This window comes from Oculina patagonica, chromosome 12 (genome assembly GCF_052425735.1).
Source record: "Oculina patagonica isolate OP01 chromosome 12, crgOcupat, whole genome shotgun sequence".
Classification (NCBI taxonomy): Eukaryota; Metazoa; Cnidaria; class Anthozoa; order Scleractinia; family Oculinidae; genus Oculina; species Oculina patagonica.
This window is the reverse complement of record NC_135769.1, coordinates 16,597,474-16,619,278: the sequence shown is the minus strand read 5'-3', so window position 1 is coordinate 16,619,278 and position 21,805 is coordinate 16,597,474. Positions and strand designations below refer to the sequence as shown.

General features: G+C 38.0%; 2 protein-coding genes and 2 pseudogenes across 2 annotated transcripts in view; 2 read left to right on the top strand and 2 right to left on the bottom strand.

Moving 5' to 3' along the window:
• The window catches only part of LOC144632164 (sodium-independent sulfate anion transporter-like), a 28,532-nt gene extending 21,166 nt beyond the window's left edge, over window positions 1–7,366 (top strand). The window contains exons 3-4 of the mRNA XM_078490763.1: window positions 3,474–3,762; window positions 4,381–7,366. Coding sequence (XP_078346889.1) covers window positions 3,474–3,762; window positions 4,381–4,979 — 888 coding nt within the window. The 3' untranslated portion in view covers window positions 4,980–7,366. The remainder of the gene's footprint in view (window positions 1–3,473; window positions 3,763–4,380) is intronic.
• On the top strand, window positions 894–2,826 carry LOC144632166 (uncharacterized; annotated as a pseudogene).
• A 5,266-nt stretch (window positions 7,367–12,632) lies between the features above and the next one.
• LOC144633437 (uncharacterized) lies at window positions 12,633–17,186 on the bottom strand. The gene has a single exon (XM_078492311.1). It carries the CDS (start codon window positions 17,184–17,186, stop codon window positions 13,977–13,979), a length of 3,210 nt encoding a protein of 1,069 aa, XP_078348437.1. The 3' UTR covers window positions 12,633–13,976.
• Window positions 17,187–17,254: 68 nt separating this feature from the next.
• Window positions 17,255–20,694, bottom strand: LOC144633435 (uncharacterized; annotated as a pseudogene).
• Window positions 20,695–21,805: the final 1,111 nt, after the last annotated feature.

Here is a 21,805-nt window from a genome sequence, read left to right as displayed (position 1 = left end):
AGTCATAGAGTTCATGGGGATTGTTCTCGATAGTGTCCGCATGGAGGCTCGTCTCCCTGAGGACAAGCTCGCCAGGATTAAGATGTTATTAGATTCATTTAAAGGTCGTCGCTCCGCTCGTCTCATTGAACTCCAATCCCTTATTGGTACTTTGCAATTCGCATGCAAAGTAGTTGTCCCAGGCCGGACATTCCTACAGCGCATGATCAATCTTACCCGTGGGGTCCCAAGCCGGTTTCACCATGTGCGCCTCAACAAGGAATTTTTTCGGGATGTATCCATGTGGAGGGTCTTCCTCACCAGTTGGAATGGGCGTTCCTTGTTCCTTGATTCCTTTCTCACTGCTGCCCCTGACCTGGAGCTTTACACTGATGCAGCCAGTACAGTGGGGTTTGGGGGTTACTTTAATGGCAAATGGTTTCAAGGGCGGTGGCCTCAACACCTCCTCATTAATAAATTAAAAGGGATTAGTATTGAGTGGCAAGAGCTCTTCCCTATTGTGATAGCTTGTGCCTTATGGCACCCCCAATTTTTGGGAAAACGCCTTCAGTTTTGGTGCGATAATGAGAGCGTTGTTGCAATCATTAACTCAGGTCACTCCAAGGCTCCCAGGGTCATGGACCTCGTACGATTTTTAGTGCTCATCTCTATGAAACATAATTTCTTGGTTCGGGCCCGTCACGTGCCAGGGGTCTCCAATGCTATTGCTGATGCCCTTTCCCGCTTTCAGGTTCAACGTTTCAGGGAACTCGCCCCCCAGGCCGACCAGACCCCCTGTACCATCCCGCCTTCGCTGATGACACTCTGAGGGATGAAGTCCTCACGTATGCGCACTGGGCACTGTCACGGAACACCAATCGTACCTATAACTCTGGGGAGAAAAGGTTTATCCAGTTTTGCCTTATGAATCGCCTCATATCTCCTTTGGGTGACATACTCCCCGCCTCGGAGGGCACCCTCATTTACTTTGCCTCTTATTTGGCCAGGACAGTTCGCCATAGTACTGTTAAGCTTTATCTGGCGGCAGTCCGAAATCTTCACATCCGGTCTGGATTTAGCGATCCAGTGTTAGAACGCCCACTTCTTAAAAAGGTTCTAAGGGGTATATTACGCTATCAGGGTTCCCCTCGTACCCTACGTCAGCCGGTAACCCCCAGGGTTTTGTTAAGTATTCGTCCCGTTCTACAGAGCCGACTGAGTCTCAGGGATTTTTCCATGGTCTGGGCTGCCTTTACTTTAGCCTTTTTTGCCTTTCTCCGGTGTAGCGAGTTTACCTATCAAGGGGTTCGTAGATTTAACTCAAGATTTGACCTCACTACTGATTGTATTACATTTTCTCCCAGTCTGGCCTGCCCGCAGCGCATCGTGGTTCTCCTCAAGTCATCTAAGACCGATGTATATAGGCAAGGGCAATCGCTTAGTATTGCTCGCTGCTCTTCCTTGCTTTGCCCGGTTTCAGCCATGCAACAGTATTTCTTACTAGCGCAGCCGCGCCCTGGGCCCTTGTTTTATTTTCAGTCTGGATCCCTCCTCCCCTGTTACTAAGCTGCTTCGGGACTCGGCTCGCAGCGCTGGACTCTCATACAGGAGTCTAAAAGGTCATAGTTTTCGTATAGGTGCCGCATCCACTGTCGCAGCTGCGGGTCTGCCAGACTGGCTAATTAAGGTCTTACTACATTCGCACTCCAGAATCAGTGCTCCTTTCCGCTGCCCCTAGAATGGCTAGCGTATCTAGTAATGTATTCTTAGGTTAGGTGGTTTTCTTGGGGGGATGCATGCCTTGCACGCATCTGTGGCGGTTAAGTCTGCGTAGCGACTTCCCCCAAGCTTTTGGCATTATTTTGCCTTGCAATTCTATACCTTTGCCTGAATCTTGTCCGATCCAGCCCGTGCGGTGCTGGGGAGATAAGTAATGCTCTGCCAATACTCTTATCCTAATCCCCAAGTTTGCGGGGAGATAAGTGAGGCTTGTATTTTTTCGTGCACAGCCCGAAGTCGCAAACTAACCTGCCACAGAGCTGTGTTCCCCCTATAACGCCATCTTGTTGTTGTTGTCTTTATTGCGTTACCGGATATTGCGTTACTCACGGTGAATACGCGAACAGTGACATTAAGCAAGCATTTACAAACAAAAGTAAAATGCAGTTAATGGAACGTGACGCCGCAGGGGGTGCTTGCGTGCAATGTTGTTTTCCTGAATTAATGAATTGTGAATGCTTTCTAGTCATAGAACTCAAAACAGACGTCTTTCATGTCTGAATTTTTATCTATATGTATCAGATACAACCATAGTAGCAATGTAAGCTTTTCTGAGATTGGTTTAAAGCATAAAAGCTCTCATTCATGGCTTGTACTTTAGCACGTAATGTCTAAGTAGTTTATAGTACGAGCTCACCTATTGGCAATGTTTACAGACACTGTCTTGCCCTAAAAGCAGCTGATCGCTATCCCAGTTTCATTATTCTAGCAGTCTTTGCACGAACACTCGTTTTTTCTAGAGCTGTATTCGTAGTTTTTCCCACCCTCCCTCCCTTTGGAGAAGGGCATTAGCTTTAAATAAATATGGGTCACACTTTGTGGTTCGGTTAAGTCTGCGTAGCGACTTCCCCCAAGCTTTTGGCATTATTTTGCCTTGCAATTCTATACCTTTGCCTGAATCTTGTCCGATCCAGCCCGTGCGGTGCTGGGGAGATAAGTAAGGCTCTGCCAATACTCTTATCCTAATCCCCAAGTTTGCGGGGAGATAAGTGAGGCTTGTATTTTTTCGTGCACAGCCCGAAGTCGCAAACTAACCTGCCACAGAGCTGTGTTCCCCCTATAACGCCATCTTGTTGTTGTTGTCTTTATTGCGTTACCGGATATTGCGTTACTCACGGTGAATACGCGAACAGTGACATTAATTGTGCATTAACGTTAGGTTTACATATCTACATTTGAATAATGAAGGCACAATTTAATGAATATAGAAAAGACATAAAAAATTTTAAATTTTATATTTATAAACTAATATATTGGAGGGGTTGTTGGGAAGTGTGGGAAGCGGCATTTCCAAGATGGTGAATATAGTAGAAGTGCGTGGTTCCAGAAAATATCCATACCCTCTCCCAGGGAAGGTCACTGGAAATTCTGCGGGGGGGAGTTTAAACCCAGGAATTTCCAAGGGGAGGAGGGGGTTCATAGTTTTGTGCCATATTACTCAAGTACAACCAGGCAGATGTTCTTCCAAACAGTCAAATAATTTTTGCTCAACAGAAGTCAGTGGCAAATTGAGATCACACTCCCACCGCCTCACCCATAAAAAATACAGCATTCTTGGCATAATAATTATTGTGCTTTGGTTCCTATGAAAAAGAGGGAAATCTGTGGGTCACCTTTTCATTTAGTTAGTCTGTTATGCCACTGAAAAAATTGAAAACTGCTAATGCAACTAATACATGTTGAATTATTTTAATGTTATCTTTCATTTCACATAGACACCTGCACTGAGCTTTCGTGTTGGCAACTCCACATTGACGCCATCTCAAGTACTCAAGGATCTGGGGCCTGGTCTGGCTGTGATGCCTCTTATTGGCTTTCTGGAGAGCATTGCAATTGCCAAGGCTTTTGCACGAAAGAATCGCTACACTGTTGATGCCAGTCAAGAGTTGATTGCCCTTGGTATCGCCAACCTTCTCAGCTCGTTTGTATCTTCATATCCAGTGACGGGAAGCTTTTCCAGAACAGCGGTAAATGCTCAAAGTGGAGTGGCTTCACCTGCTGGAGGTTAGTTAAACAGTTACTATTACTTGTAGTCATATTTTGATTTTTATAGGCTCAGTTACCAGCCACTCTTCAAGAAAGGAGCCCACACTTCTCTCCGAAGCCTCTTCTTGGGGTCTCCCAATTTTCTTCTCTGGGTAGAACAAACACTGGATGAAAAAGGGCGACAGAAATTGAGCCTGTGATTTTTACTATGAAGTAGCTTTTTTGGGTGGTTAGTGTCCTTGAGGTGCAATGGTTTATCCTTACAATGACTTAGTCAAAATCTTCAAAGCATTCCTTTCTCTTGCCTGTGAGAGCATCTGGTTTATTTAGATTTTGTTTCACCCAAGCCAAAAAATAATGGATGCTCTTGCAAGCTATTTTTTTTCCCAGTAAAGAAATAATGAATTCATTAATGGAAATCTTTAAGTCAAGCCTTCACTCTCCCATCAAGAGTGCAATACAACTGAGAATGAGACGTAACATAATCACTGTCTGGCTTTGTGTGACAGTCCACTAGTTAGAGTTTCTCAATATTTGCATAATTAGGGCAGCAAATATCAAAGGTCACCCACAGCTTAATTCACTTTCATTTAGTCCGACACCACATGATTCAACTTCCCATATTCTTTGTTACAGGAATTTTTACAGGAGCAATTGTACTGTTGGCCCTTGGTGTGCTGACGCCGTCCTTTAAGTACATTCCAAAGGCATCTCTGGCAGCTCTGATCATGTCATCAGTCGTCACCATGATAGAGTTTCACATCCTGCAGAACATCTGGAATGTGCGACGCATAGACCTGGTACCATTAGTCATCACCTTCTTTGGTTGCTTCTATCACATTGAAGTTGGGATTTTGAGTGGTATTGCTGTTGCTCTGTGCATTCTTCTGTATCAAGTTATTTGGCCGCCTGTTTCAAAGATAAGCAGAGGAGATTATGTGCTGCTCAAGATTAATGGAAATCTCAACTACCCTGGTGTCGAGCATGTCAGCAATGAGATTCAAGCAGTCACACTTGCAGACCCACGGCCACCTGGAGTTGTAGTTGATTTTTCTGTGGTCACAAGCATTGATTTTACAGTCACTCAAGCACTTCTGACTGTTCTGGAAGAAATGGACAATAAGAGAGTACCAACATTCTTTACTGGTGTCCAGGACAATGTTCGAGATATAATGGTCAGTTCTGGAATTGACCCAGGAATTATTACTAAAGGTGCACAAGTCGTTGTAAATTAAATTAATTCACTGGAAAAAGTTGAACAGAGGTAAAAAAAAAATAGTTGTTGCACTGATGACACTACTGTTTGTAGTCCTCAGCAGTGAGGTTGTGGGGACAATAATTTCCCTTCTCTCCTTTCTCTAAGGATGCAAGAGAATCGATCACACTGAGAATATTATTAGTAGTAACTTGGGGGGGGGGGACTGCTTTTTCTTACTTGCAAACTAAATGAGAGGTTATTACATGAATTCAGAGGAAATAATGAAGGAGAACGAAATGCCATAAAGCAATCCTACTGCATAACTTTAACGTGTCAACCTACAAAATTAATTCTCAGGGCACAAGGCACAGCTGAATTGACTTAGATTATAGTATCTTTGCTTTTTTATCACACAAAAATTATCACAAAAAAATCAGTCGTGTTACCAACAAGGAAGCTACTATGTCCATGCCTGAAACTGACTTATCATTTTAACATGGTCATCACAATGTTAAGATAGCAAACAATTAACGTATTTGGCTTACTGTGAAGGGTGGAATTAGTAATTATTTTTTTCCTTTTCTCTTATTATTAGAAATGAATGATTTTTAACAATATTTCCCGTAGGATACAGGACATGTTAATTACCATAAACAGCTGTTTTCAGGGTAGAGCCCCTGTAAAAATTGGACGTCTCATAAATGTGAGAAGGAGCAGTTACAATTTGCGAGGTGCAAATGTCTTGACATTACCTAAGGCAAATAGTACCAAATACGGACTTAAACGTTTCAGTTATTACGCCGCAAGACAATGGAACGGACTTCCCGAGAACGTACGCTGCCTAGCTGGCACCAATGATTTTATACGCAACATTCGAAATTTAACGTTTTAAATTGTAAGTTTTTATTTTTTAGGACTTTTTATAGCGATGTTAATCAATCAAGGGTGTTTTAATTTTTTATATTTTTAATCATGTTAATTATATTATCTATAGTAGCTAGCATTTATTATATTATATATATTTTAATTAATTTAGATTTTAGTTTTTAATTTCGTGAAATAACTGTAAACTAGCCGTAAAGCTAAGATTATTTCACGCTAATAAAGTATCTATCTATCTATCTATCTATCCATTCAACTAACTAATGCAGTTATTAGCCAGAAATTATTTGAAATTCATGTTTCTTATTAGCAATGGGGCAAAGAGAAGAAGCCATAAATATTATTTGAAAAAATATTGAATTAGTATAAATTATTTTATTATAACATACACATACATATATTAATGTCTTGTTTAAATAATGAAAACACAGACTGCATTTTTGTGCAAAGGAAGCTCTCATAAAATACAGACATAAGTTGGGAGGTACTTTTGGGGGAACTTATTGGGAGCTAGATTATGCAATAAAAAGTGGAGGAATTTAATAAACTTATTTTCTGTAAATTGACAACATATTGGATTAACAGAAAGAAATATTTTATAATTATCAGCCTACATGCACCTTAAATGTCATCTTTTCTTCAGAATGGTACATGTACATTTAAATATTATTATTTATATGATCAATGGACACATGGCGTGGGTGCATGCAGTACCTTGGGGGTACAGTGTACATTGCAACATAAGATGTGTTTTCCTTTAACAGATTAGGAAAAAAAATTGGAAATTATGCAAATAAGAATAATATTGTTTTATAATGATGAATGAGGATTTTTTATGGATTGTCTGCATAGCAGACCTACAACCATTTCTGCCATTTGTTAATCTATATACCATCACTAGTGCTGCAGTCAAACACCATTAACACAGACACCACAGGGTCCATAAAAAACACCTGTGTTACCAAGGTGCCTGTAATAAGCAGGTTTATTAAGAGAAAATGTATTACCTAGCAACCAAATTTAGTGGATTATGAGTTAAGAGACAAAACCAGTCTCAACAATAAAACATGAAGTATCCATCGTAAGTTGGTGTCTGTATAGTGGTATTTGACTGTATTTGAAACTTGCAAGGTAAAAGAAAAAAAAATGCATGTAACTCAAACTAATAACTTGTCAGATTACTACCAACAAATGTATTGCAATATTTTAATAACAAACCAGATGCTCAGTTATATGTAGTTGTACGGTAGCAGTCCACAGCATGAATTTCAACCATCTTCTCAGGTCACTTACTCCCAAGAAAGATGTCTAAACTAATAGCTGCTAGTGCCATCAGGTGACGAAACCAGGGTACTGGTTATTGGCTATTTGGTACAGACATCTTTCTTGGTAATACCGGTATATTTAGATACAAGACGGCTGAAATTTAGGCTAGGCAATTAAATCTACCAACAGAATACTTGATTTAGAAAGATTCTCAGATATTTGTTTTTAAAGGGAGCATTGCCATTGAGAGGGTTTAAATAAAATGGGTGGAAAGAATGTTGTCTCCTTGCTTTGAGTGTACATAATGCTGTGAAGAAAACTGCGAGATAACATTGCCACAACAGGCCAATAAGCCTTTTAAAGAACTCTGCTTCATGTCCTCAAATATTACAATTGTATCAGAAAAATGGGTGATACCATGAAATAAATGTCAGATCTTTATATTCCATATAAACTTTCAAAAATTCTCAACATTTTAAACCACCACATACTTCCATTTCATACTATCCCGTCTCTTTACTCTCTTTTATGGACAAAATAAACTTTACAGGGTTTTACAAAAGGACTATTTTGATATTTTAACTGGAATTTTTATAACAAACTTAACTATTTAAAGAAGATGGCATTTTGTTACTCACAACATAACGGCCTTCTTTGAAAATATGAAAATTAAAAAGTACAAAAGAGATGTCAGTGGAAGTAATGCATTCACCCACTTTTAGCCTGTTCAAAACTGGTTCTTGTTACCCAAAGCACACAACCACACAAACATTGTGCTTAAAATCTTATTGTGTCTAAACGAGTGCTCCATTCGGAGAGTGTAGTGTTTGAAATACATGTAGCAACTAAGATTGACACCTCTATAAAGACAACGCGCGCGGTTACCGTTAAGACCATATAAATAAATGCAACACAACATTGTCCTTCCTTGGACACGACGATAACCATCACGTTTTTACTTATCACATTGCATTACTGTTGTTGACAATAAAATTTACATCGTCATTTATTTCGCAATATAGTGATTTCAGTTTAATTTTCGTTATAATCACAATATGCAAAGTTTTCGCTTATTTCCCTCCTCCAGCCATTTGACCGGTTATAAACTCATGTTGACTACAGACCGTCCGAAAATCCAAAAGCAAACAATGTGACCACTTACAAGAAATCACAATGAAAATGGAAAAGATGGACAATACAATAACTATTTCTGTGCAGTTGAATAACGATAGTTCACAAACCTCTCAAAGTAGACTTGGAAATTTTCGGCCCTTAAATCCTTCCAACTGACGAAAGTAAACCTATATAACCGTTCATTAGTTCACAGTGAAGCCACAGTTTCCACGTTAAAAAACAGAAAACCACGGTAAATGTCGTAAATGTTTTGCTTTTTTTAACAGAAGGAATCAGCAGTGAAAGTATTGTTTTTTCACTGCGAAGATTTCACACGGCACTCGTGCTCTTATTATAATGTCTCACGGTCTGAAAAGTTTCTTCTTAGGAAATATCCCGCTCTCCGCAAAATTTCCCTTCATGGAAGGAAATACTTCAGAAATGTTCAATTTGCGTGACGGATTGTCGGGGAAAAGGTCATGTTGCTTTAGATTAAATTACTCGTGGTATTAAAATTTAGAAACTTTCGCTTTCATGCTTGACAAATCAAAGAAACTTTACTTACCAACTCGAAGTTTTTGACATGTATTTGCTGTTTCCTTTAGAGGCAAAAGACAAGAAATCATTGCGATTTATACCTGGAAACGCGAGGATTTTAATCTTGCATATAATTACATACGATCTTTTGAAAGTAGCCCGAGATTTTGTGACACTCCGGCTGCAACGCATGCTATTTGAAAGCCGATCTTTTGAAATGAATGGCACGCTTGTTCTACTTCAGTGAGCATTAGTCCACACCTAGCGTTATCCCGGTAGCACTTCCACCTCACCAACAACTACCGCATAAGTGTAGTTCAAACACTACACTAAACGAGCGGTCCGTACGGACAGTGTAGTGTTTGATACAAATGTGCTATTAATACCCCCCCCCCCCCACCCCAACATCCTACATCTCTGGAAATTTCGGTTTATCTTCATAAAGATCCCCTCCCCCCTCTCCCATCAGAATTTCCAATGAACCTCTGTGGGGTGGGTACAAAGATTTTCTGGAATCACAATAAAATATTGTTAGCAAGCAAGTAAGAAAAAAATCATGGGTTGCACAGGAATGTTAGAAGTTGTATTGTCAGTGTTCAACATAAAATGCGAACAGTTAAATACTCGTGATAATCAATCACGATCTCGCGAGGTTAGCAATGAATCGCTTCGTACCACTCGAGCTACGTAAAAACTACTACAAACTACTCTACAAACTCCAAAATGGCCGATGAAGAGACAAATGCATCACGTGATCAATGACGCTCGCGGCAATGTATGCCCATGAGAAATCAAGTTTTCTGCTGAAAATCAAAATTCCACGAGGACAACGAAATTCTGCTCAAGTCTGCTCATCTTACGTTCCTGTAAAGGGTGATGAACTGGAAATTTGATTTTTTTCTTCTTTTCCCTCGAGAAAACATGAGAAAATGAACAACTCGTGACGGGATGTTGTTTTTATTATAAGAATGCGTCACGCAGGCTATTAAATTACTCAGTGGTTGTAAATTTAGAAACATTCGCTTTTGTGTTTGACAAATAACCTTTACTCGCTACTTTTGATTTGACTCTTACTTTCAACCCGGGTTTTAAACATTCAATTCTTAGTTTTAGTCAAGTGCTTGCTGTGTTACAAATTTTTTTCGTGGCGAAAGACAAGAGAGTCTTCCAAGACACACTTTGCTTAAATGCGAAGATTTGAATCTTGTATATTTAATTGCGTGCGACCTTTGAAAGCCCCAAAATGAATATTGTTTAAGAACAAAAAAAACGCCATACAAAGCCCTTTGTAAGTTTAGCACGCACAGTGGAAACAGCTGCTCTCAGTACTTTAAACGCTACCAAAATCGCTGTCTTTCAAATTTGGATCACCAATTGCAGGATTTATTTCTATCATCAGTACACTTCAATGCAATGCACACATGCCGACAAATAGTGGCAGCTTGCCGAACATGATATTTAACATCACGCGAAAACTTTATTACCGCTAAACGGTCAAATCTATTGTCTCACGGTCTGAAAACATAAGCCCCCGTCACACAGTCCAAACGGCCGGTTTAGGACTATATCGAGGATATTGCGACAAGTCCTGCTGCAAGGCAGGCGAGAAAACTCAAGCCAATAGTCCTTGTGACGAAACATTCCGCTCTCAGACGAAGGAAATACTCTTTCTCCATGTTCAATTTGCGTGACCGATTGTTGATGTTTTAGGAAAAGAGCATGCTGCTTTTAAATTACCCGTGGTACATTAAAAACTTTCGCTTTCATGTTTGACAAATAAACTTTACTTGCAACTCGAAGTTTTTGGAATGTATTTGCTGCTTCTTTTGCGGCGAAAGACAAGAAATTCTTGCAATTCATACTGGGAAACGCGAGGATTTGAATCTTGCATATAATTACATACGATCTTTTGAAAGGCGATCTTTCGAAATGAATGGCACGCTTGTTACACTTCAGTGAGCATTAGTCCACACCTAGCGTTATCCCGGTAGCACTTTTTCCTCACCCACAACCACCGCATAAGTGTAGTTCAAACACTACACTAATAACCGGCATGCAATGCATGCTAAGGCGATGACGTTTCAGTATAGTAAGTCAGTATGTTTGAAGCCCAGACAGACTGGGAATAGACCTTTTTGGCTTCGTTTGTTTGTGTCCCATTTCAGACTATGTGATGTTACCCTTGAGAACTACTTCTTTTAAATTTAAACAAATTCACGATATTCAGATAGATAAAGGAAATTCTCTAGGGAGCATCGTGTGATTTGTAATGGGAAATTTACACACAAAGCTAAAAAGGTCTATTATTGTGAGTGAAAATGTGAGCCCAAAAGATATCCAAGTAATTTAACACCGAAATTGATATCGTTGATAGTTTAGAGACTGACTCATTTGCTATAAAAGGGGGATAGGGGTTTGTCAAGTAAGTAAAATTTTGCAATAATTTGCTTTCGGGTGGTATTCTTTATTAAGTTGTGCATCCCAAGGTAAGGTTAGCTAACCAATGTTAATAAATAAAAGGCAAATATTGAGCTGCTTTGATCACAAAATTGACATTTAAACTTGTACCACGCTAACTAAATGTCTTTTATTGTCACTTTATACGGTGGAATACAACATAGTACCGGTATGCAACTGTACTTGAAAGCCAGGAAGCTGTTACAAGTTTGGCAGAAAAATACTGTCTTGAAAAAATGTATCTTGATTAACTCTTGTTTAAATGCAGCTGATAGTTGTCTTCACTGACTATACCATCTGTGATGCAGGATAAGACCAATAAGTCCAAAAATATTGTTATTACATTTTAGAGGTAATACCACACTACAAGTGAAGTCCAGCAAGTAAGGTTGATACAGTATCTTGATGTACTCATGTTTAAATGCGGCTGATACAGTGTAGTTGTCTACACTGACTGTACAATCTGTGATGCAAGATATGTCCAATAAGATATGTTATCATTTGGAGGTGATACACACATACAGCACAAGTGGAGTCCAGGAAGTAAAGTTGATACAGTGGTGAGCCAGTGGAGACCTCCGATTGAAGGGTCTTTTCATTGGTGAATCCGGAGATGTTTAACACAGTTTCTTTTCAACTTGAATGTCACTGCTAAATGGTTTTTGCTGTGTGTTGTTTGAATATAGCAGTCACTCATAGTGAGGATTGGGTCTTTTTACTATTGTATAGAGACCAATAAGTTCTGGCCAGTTCCAATGCAATGGGCACTATCACACATACATAGTGTCTCTTGACAAAATGACTAGATTGAAAGTGTTGGACATATTAAACACGGCAGTCAGTGGATTCTCTCAAGACAGTATCTTGTGCATTTTCTTGTTGTTTTACATTTCTGTTCTGTAAACAAAAAAAGAAAAACAAAGCAATAATTAAAAATATTAATAATTTTTTAACAATAACTAATACACGTGCACATGTAAATATTATGAGGTAACATATTTATAACTTACATATCAAGACTACATGTACATGTGCAGGGATGTCGCTAACGGCTGGCTCAGTGTTTTCTTAGCAACATCCCTGTTAGATGTCACATCAGGACAACAAATAACTGCATTGTGTACTGTTCGTATACTTACCTAATATGTACAGTTGCAATATGGTGGGTTTGTGACCCAAACGGTCACAAGAAGGGGTTTGTGACCCAAATGGTCACAAGGGACTCAAAGGAGCCCTTACACAAATTTGTTTAGACGCCAAGGCTGATTAACTACAACACTTTAAAATGTAACACAAGTAGATACTGAATTCATTTAAATTTTCTTTCTTTCTGAAACACATACTTTACATGTAACTTATGCTTTCTTAAGACCTTATAGTGACCATTACAAATTTCTCCTCACAATGTCAATACTAAATCAAGAGAATAGGTTAGGAGAATTACACTGTAATAAAATGGTCACCAAAGGGAAATTGCTTTAAAATTTTAACAAATTCTCCAAACAATGCTATAAGAAAATGTATGGAGTTTAGTCAGGAGAATTGGTATGTGGATGACGGGGCATAAAAGGTTAATCATTTACTAGTCATTATAGTCTACAAAAATGTACATGTTTCTACTCTTTTTTGGTTACTATCCACACAGCTTTATGGTCACTAAAGTATGTCTCGAGAACACCAGTTTGGACCGTTGATTCATTTAGATTTGTATAAATGTGATCAATTGTAGTTCTGTTATCAGTAGTAAAGCTTGAAATAAGTTGTTTATATCCATATGTTACAATCATTTGATTATGTATACTGCTGTTTTGTACACCATCATTAAAATCAATGTTAAAATCACCAAGTATTATATGAAAATGTTCTGTTGACATAATGGAATGAAGATCTCTTTCAATGCTTGAACCAAATGTCTCACTGACACTTTTGGTGATCTATAAATTCCAGCAATAACAACATCTGGCAGACATTTGACTTTAATAATTGTTATTTCAACTCCATGCATATTTTGGCATTTGCGATATTCATCATAACATTGAGCTTTGGTATAAACTGCAGTTCCATAGAATGGTCTTTGTGTATGCAACTGCCTATCAAACAATGCATCATTTCTAAACAAGGAGAAGTCATAAATTTCAAATACGTCATTTTGGTCGAACACCCACAATCTAGTTTCAACAAAGATATTTACCGTATTTTCTCAATTAAACGCCTCCGGCGTTTATTTCAAACTTGGCTTCGTGGATCCGGCGTTTATTTGAATGGTGCAGTTTATTTGAGCAAAATGTTTATTAAAAAAGGGTCTTTAATCATTATTTGTGACATGAATGTATCTTGCCATCATACCCAAAGCATATTACACCTCAAATAAATGCCTGAAAGGCTTACTTACCACTCTACCTTGGAGACCCGGCGTTTATTCGGGGCCCAGCGTTTAATCGAGAAAATACAGTATATCCGCTGCCTTAACATTAAAATCATTTTTCACATCTTTTCACATTAAATTACTTTACATGTAATTTATGCTTCCTTAAGAACTAACAGTGACCATTACAAATTTCTCCTCACAATGTCAATACTAAATCAAGAGAATAGGTTAGTAGAATTACACTGTAATAAAATGGTAACAAAAGGGAAATTGCTTTGAACTTTTAACAATTAATTGAAATTCTCCAAACAATGCTATAAGAAAATGTATGGAGATCAGTCAGGAGAATTTGTATGTGGATGATGGGGCATAAAAGGTTAGTCATTATAGTCTACAAAAATGTACATGTTTCTACTCTTTTTTGGTTGCTATCCACACAGCTTTATGGTCACTAAAGTATGTCTCGAGAACACCAGTTTGGACCGTTGATTCATTTAGATTTGTATAAATGTGATCAATTGTAGTTCTGTTATCAGTAGTAAAGCTTAAAATAAGTTGTTTATATCCATATGTTACAATCATTTGATTATGTATACTGCTGTTTTGTACACCATCATTAAAATCAATGTTAAAATCACCAAGTATTATATGAAAATGTTCTGTTGACATAATGGAATGAAGTTCTCTCAATGCTTGAAGCAAATGTGTCACTGACACTTTTGGTGATCTATAAATTCCAGCAATAATAACATCTGGCAGACATTTAACTTTAATAATTGTTATTTCAACTCCATGCATATTTTGGCATTTGCGATATTCATCATAACATTGAGCTTTGGTATAAACCGCAGTTCCATAGAATGGTCTTTGTGTATGCAACTGCCTATCAAACAATGCATCATTTCTAAACAAGGAGAAGTCATTAATTTCAAATTCGTCATTTTGGTCGAACACCCACAATCTAGTTTCAACAAAGATATTTATATCTGCTGCCTTAACATTAAAATCATTTTTCACATCTGATATGTGCTTGTGAAGAGAACGTGCATTAAGAAAGACTATCTTGACAAAATTCTCACCAACGTCTGCAAGGGATATTAAGGATGGCTGAAGATAAGCTGCTGTTCGCAATCTCTGCATTTCATTCTTAACTTTGTTACTCACAGTAATCTTTTTTTCATTGAGATTCTTTATATGCAGTCCATCAATGGTAGTAACTCTGCTTAATGCAACATAATGAATGTGAGGAATAGCTCTTCTTGAAGTAAGATCAACTACAACCTCGGTTTCAGTGTCACCCTGAGAACGGTGAATAGTTTTTCCTGCAGATTGCCGTAAAGGAAATTGTTTTCGAACGATCTGAGCAGTTTTACCTCTCCCTACAAAAAATGTTACACAAACAGGTTTTATTGGTGTCCAACTCTGCTGGATATTATCACTGTAAAGGCTTCTATTTTCATTCCGAGTTTTCTCTCCAACTTTAGCATGATCAAATTCAACCCAAACAATTCCATCAGGACATTCAGAATTTAGCAGACTAATAAATCTCACTAAACCTGCACTACCATTTGTAAGCCCATCATCCAATCTGATGTTTTGACATACCTCAATCCTTTCATTTTCTGCAATTGCAAGACAAGCTGCTAATTGCATAGTTTTTCGTGGATCATCTGGAACCTGTTTCAATAGCCGTGCCTTTAATTCCTCAGATTGAGCACCAATGACACTATCAACTGCCTTGACAATAAATTTTCTGCCAGTTGCAGAATTATAAACTGACTTGTTAAACTCGTCAACCCTGTCGTTTTGAATGAATAGGTGTGGAGCATGTCTGGGATAGTTCAAATCAGGATCTTCAATGATTCTTGCTCTCAGTATATTCAAGTCATTCTCAGTGTGAATACCCTCGCACAGCCGGTTAAGAATTTCTGCAAACTGGCGACTTTCTCTTTGACGCATAATTTCATGTAATTCAAACATCTGAAAATGTTTCTGCCACAGATTAGCTGCTAAAGGAGCATAATCACTCTCCAAATCTTCAAAAACATACCCATCAAATACTGGTTGAAGTTGAAACAAATCTCCAATTGCTATAATACTCACTCCTCCAAAATCATTAGCTGTACCTATGATATCTTGGAGTCTTTTGTTAATTTGAACATTAAACATGGAATTTCCTACCATTGATACTTCATCAATGAAAATTATCTTCAAACCAGCAAATTTACATCTTAAGGAATTCAAACGACTGGCATCAAGCTTCTTATAAATTTTTAAGGACTGGTTTGCGGGCACTGCCAATGCCGTATGGATTGTACTTCCTTGAATATTGTAGGCAGCTTTACCAGTTGGAGCAACAAGAATAGCTGTAATTTGATGAAAATCAACACCAGCTCTTGTGTTCAAATATTTGTAAACCGCTTGAAACAGTACTTTAGTCAAGTGAGATTTTCCAACTCCAGCACCACCAGAAAGAAACAAATAGAAAGGTTCATTAGTTGTCTTCACAAGGTGTAAAACATGGTAGAAAAAATTTAACTGCTCAACATTTAGAGAACCAACAGCTTCCCTATACTCTTCATCTGGCAATTCATCAAGTGAGATATTATGTTCATAATTACTAGTAGCACTGGAAGGAATCCCCAGATCTTCAGAAAGATCATAGTTCCTTACTTCTTCTGTGTTGTGTACATGTTCACATTCATTTTCCGCAAGGTGACTCAGTTCTACATGTTGCGTATTTGGAGCTACACAATCCCACATATCATCACTGCATTCTATAGTTTGTACATCATCTAATGCTTGGTCTAGTTGTTCACTACATGGTGCATACTGCGCCATTTGGTCATTTATCTGTTCTTTCAATATCTGACACCTCTCCATGTAACTCTCACAGTCTCCTAGCAAATCAGTACTTTCATCTCTCCAAGCAGTAAATAACATTAGCAGCTCACGATAGTGCTTTTCAGGATGACTTTCTCTATTAAACCAGACACTTCTTATTACCCTGGCCTTTGACCGCTTCTGAGTTTCTTTTTTGCTCTTCTTTGATGTCAGCTCATTGCTACACATATCAGTAATATCTAAACCAACATCATCTTCATTGTTGTCATCATCAAATAACTCTAATGGTAAACCATCAACATCAGTATTTTTGGATTTTTGTAAATTTTGAAATTTTGAATTCCTATTGTCATACCAAGCAGCCCAATCAGCTAATGTCACATTCTCTAGACAAGATGGCCTTTTAGTATACCTTTTTAACAAGCCGCCTGATTCAACATCTTCAGACTCGTCTTCTAGCTGCTGAATGTCATCAATTGATTTCAGAAGACAAACTCTTTCATTCGGTAAAGCTGTATTAATAAACACCACTTCACGAGAGGAGCGTCGCATTGGTAACTGAAGTACAATATATACCGCCTCTTGCGCACTTATTTCAACATTGTTCAAGAATTTGTTGCCAATGTCACGCACTTGCTGTTTAATACCCAAATTTCCTTCTCGAGCTTCCTCGCATGCTGTTCTCAAAAGTTCACTCATACCTCTCTGTGCCTTTGATATGTAAGAAACGACATATGTTGCACAAGAGTAGATATCTAGGATAAATTGGACATCCATGTTTGGTCTCCATGCAAGCAAGCACTGCTTGTTATAATTATTGATTCGAAGTTCGTTTGGCTTTCGTTTCAAAAAATTGTTGCCCTACTTAGGGAAGATCGAATAGCCAGAATATATTCCTCTTCAGTAACCCCAAGTTCATTAAGAAGTTCTTTAAATGAAATATTCTCTCCTTCCCTCATAGAATTAAGTTTCTCATTGATTTCTTTCCAAGAAGCCTTGGGTTGATTCAAAAGACTTGTTTTTTCAATGTCACTTAAAGGATACAATATTTGAGTGCTTTTCATTGGAGGCTGAGGAAAATTAAATCTGCACTGTTTTTGAAACTTCTTTTTACAGGTAAATGAATGTTTATGTTCTTGACGAGAAACTAATTCATCTAGCTCACAGCCACTTGTAGGTTTTGAACAAGAAATGATTTTATCAACAAATTCACAAACTTTTTCGTCTGAATCTTCCCCAAACTTTGGTGCACCTTCAATCCATAACAGCATATGAATGTGTGGCGAGCCACGTTGTTGAAATTCAACTCGATAAAACCAATCTGCTATTTTGCCCAGTGGTGCACAATCACTTTGCAAAAATTTTACAATCAGTTGCTGAACTTGGAAATCAAAATGTCTTGCACATGTGACAGGATCACTTTGAATTAACCTTGACTTTTCCTCCCATGACAAGGCATTCAATTCATCATCACTGTATACTTGGTGATCAATTAATTCACCTAACATTCTTAACAGATGATTCCACTTTGTTTCCGCTGCAGAAAAGCTACAAAAAAGTGTCGCAGATCCAAGTTGCCTTATCATGGCGAATAGATCTCTCTAAGACTTCTCAAAGTATGGCGGGGAACCACGAAGAGCTCTTAGAAATCGGTACCCTTCATTCAAATGAATTAATTTGTCTAAAGCACCTTCTTTTTTTAATTCGCCTGCTGTTAGTTTCTTTCCATTTGTTTTATGTTTTCGCAATGCAATCTGGCACTTGCCTAAAATTATTTTCATTTGCAGCTTTTTCAGTTTAAAGAATATATTTTCAATACACTGAGCAACTCTACGATCAGAACGCCTTAACTCTGATTTGCAAATGTCACTATAATACACAGGTACATTTCTTTCCTTGTTATCTGCTCTTGCTTGACCACAGAATATACCAGGATATGCTAGCTCTTCACAATATTGGTCTTTGAAAATACTAATTGGATGATTGCTTTCACCTGGTGCAAAGTTCAAAACCTTTTCACGTTCACAATCTTCTACAAAGTCTGGGGATGTTAACATTGTGTCCAAAGTACTAGCACACATTTCAGATTCATCCACTTCATTCCAAGGGTCATTTACCTCCATTTCAGTTGGACAGGAATCCTTACTAAGATCTCTACTACATAAATGCACATCTGTTGCACTAGATGAGCATCTTGATACATTCAAAGTTACTGGTATACCTACTAACGCTTTAAGAGAAATAGTGTTTGCTAATCCATACCCTTTTGAACATGTTTCTACAAGAACAACATTTTTGGGATCAAGCATTTTATATCTGAACAGTTTGACCACAATGGAAGTACTTACATTAGCTGTTGCTTCACTGAATTGAGAGGATACATCATTTTCCATTGGTGGTAGATCATGAACAATGGCCATGTGATCACTAAAAAGTGATAGCTCTTTTTCCCAGGCACTACACAAAGAACAAAAAAATACCACTTCATTACTACCGGTATTACAGTCATTTTGATGAAAAAATGGAATATAGTTACTCTCCTCACAACACTCACTATCAGTTTGTACTCCATGATCATACAAAAGATGATTTTCTAAATTCATGGAGTCTATTAAAACTTGTTCACAGTCAAGGCAAATAAAAACTTTATCAAATTGAAATGAAAACAATCTACCATGTTCTGACAAAGATTGCACAGCAGTATCAAGTGACTTAATTGAAGATACAGGTGTATTTATATCTGTAATGTTGCTTGAACTGCTGCAAGCACTATCATTTGACATGTCATTTTCATTGAACCCGGCAAACAAACCACTCCAGTCTGGGTTCAGTTTGATACTTTCTTTCTTGTAAAGTGCACCATTTTCAGTCAACCACCTAGCTGCTTCAAAAACTTTGGATGGTCTTATGTTTTGAGACAGGACGTAGTTCTTGTATTTTAATTTTCTCTTAAGCTGCACTTTGATAGTGTCTGTTTCAGTTGATAGTCTTGGTAAGATATTCACGGTATTAACAACATCAGCAGGAACATTCACTATGTTGCCATGAATTTTATATTGCTTTCCCCTTGCTGCTTCGTGTATCTTTTGAAAGATCAATCGTGGTGATACAAGCCTCCACTCTAGTTCTGTTAAGTCTAAATGGTCAGGTTTATGTGGAAAACTCATTTTATTCTGGACTGCACATGGGGGGACTTTATTCTGCTTTAGATGATTATAACATGTATGACAAACCCATTGACCTGTACAACACTGCTCATCTTTTTTTATGCATCTTAATACAGCTTCGTTATTAAGTTTTAGTACAGTATCAGCTCTGACAAGACTATGTTTGTACCATAATTGCTCACAACATGTGCAAACAATTGTTGGCCCTGAAGCAACCAGTTTACGAAAACTAACAACCAATTCATCACAAGATGTTTGCTCCTGTTTCTGTTGTTTAGTTTCGACCTTTACTCTTTGTTTGGATTCCCTTTGCTTCTTTAATCTTTTTTCTCGTTGTTCTTTGCTTTCAGTTGCCTTGTTTTTCCTGTATCGTTCTCTTCTCTCTTTCAACCTATTTTCTCTCTGCTGTTTGGTTTCACTTTCTCGTCTTTTTCTCATTAAATCCCGATGCTTTTTTAATCTATCCTCTCTTTGTTCTTTGCTCTCAATTTCTCTTTTTTTTAATTCTTTGTTCCTTGCACTTTCTTAATCTATTTTCTTTCTGCTCATTGGTTTCAATTGCTTTTCTTTTTTCATACTTTTCTCTGTTCTTTTGTGACAAGTTGTCCCTTTTACCTTCTTTTTCAGCTTTTCTTGCCATTTTCTTTTCTCTTAACACGAGCAAGCTTTCTTTGTGTTCTTCTGATTCTGCTTGTTTTCTCTTTCTGCTATTATTACCTGCATTTTCTTCTGAGCTTTTTTCCATGTCTGATTCAAAATTGTGACAGTGACTTTGATTGTATGATCCCTTGCATCCTACAGCACTAGAACTTGTATACGAACAGTTCTGATTAACTGATAAATTTTCTACTTTAATACCCAACACTTCAAATGGGACTACATTCTTTTCTCTGTAAAAGTTTTGCAGATACTGTACCATTTTCTCTACACTAGTAAATTCCAACAGTATTGCTGTTCCATTTGCAGTAATATTACCATGGATATCTCGTGAATGAGAATCAAAAATTCTATAATGACCTTTGTTGTCAATAACAATAGCAACTGTATTGATTTCAACAGTCAACAGAAAGGCATCATAGTCTTTTATTAACATATTTAGTACATGCTGCAATGGGAAAAAACAGTCTCTTACATCAGACATGTGTAAGTCACCAGCAAAACTGCTGCTAAAACTAATGGAAAAGTTTTCGTCATTTATGGACAATGCAGAAGGAATCTCAGATAGCAACAGTCTGTCTTTCCCTACTGACTTACTAATATGAGAATAAAGCACATTGCCTTGAATCAATACTTCATTCAGCTGATCTCTTGACCACCATGCATTACTTTTACAATTGTAAACAACTGCAGTTAGGCACATCGCTACGCATTGGTTGCCAGCATTTCTTCCAAACAGTGCAACATCACCTTGATGATAGTCAGCCGTGACAGTTTTTGACGAATTCACAACGTTGAAAGGGCCAGGATTCATCTCAACATCATTGGCAAGTCGAATCAACAGGGGAATATAGAAACGATAAAGACACATTTGTGTAAACCAAAGCCTTGCGAAAGAAGACATTTGCCATGAGCGGATAACTCTTTTTAATGTTGGCAGATATATCGCTTCCATGTAAAACATGAACAATAGCATAGACCAGAATTTCCCTTTCATACGATCCGAGTATTCTTTGGCCTTCACATGAACGTCATGTAACCCCACTGCCGCTCTATATTGCATTAAAGACACCATAATCTACGGTATTTAAAACACGTTCAAGCAAATAAAACTTGGATGGCTCACCTTTCTATCTTTCGCAATCTCAGCAGTTTTAACAGTGAACTTCTTCTGCACTACTCGTCTTCAGTTAAGTTCAACGCACAACGTCGCCAGATGTTCAGATGACAAATATTTCAATTCTGACAGTGTTTATATTGTTTCAATGGTTATATTCAGTTCAACTTCAGTTATGACAGGACAGGGTCTGGCCAAAACAGCTCACCGATACGTAGCGTAGAGCTCGATGCGAAAACCAAAATTTAATGCAGACCCTCGACCTATCTCGTGTGCGAGTATGTCGATTTAGTATGCGTGCACTACGAGTTCTTTATGTGTTTGTAGGTGAGCGCGAAAATAACAGATACAATCCTCAAGTCAAGGCTTCTCGATACAAGAAAATACTCACAAGTCCACAATCGCACGACCAAGATGGCGGATGGCACAAACAGATACCTCACGTGACCTGTCGC

Excerpts from the sequence above, each read along its gene's own strand:
- LOC144633437 (XM_078492311.1), bottom strand. The coding sequence starts at position 17,186 with ATGGATGTCCAATTTATCCTAGATATCTACTCTTGTGCAACATATGTC.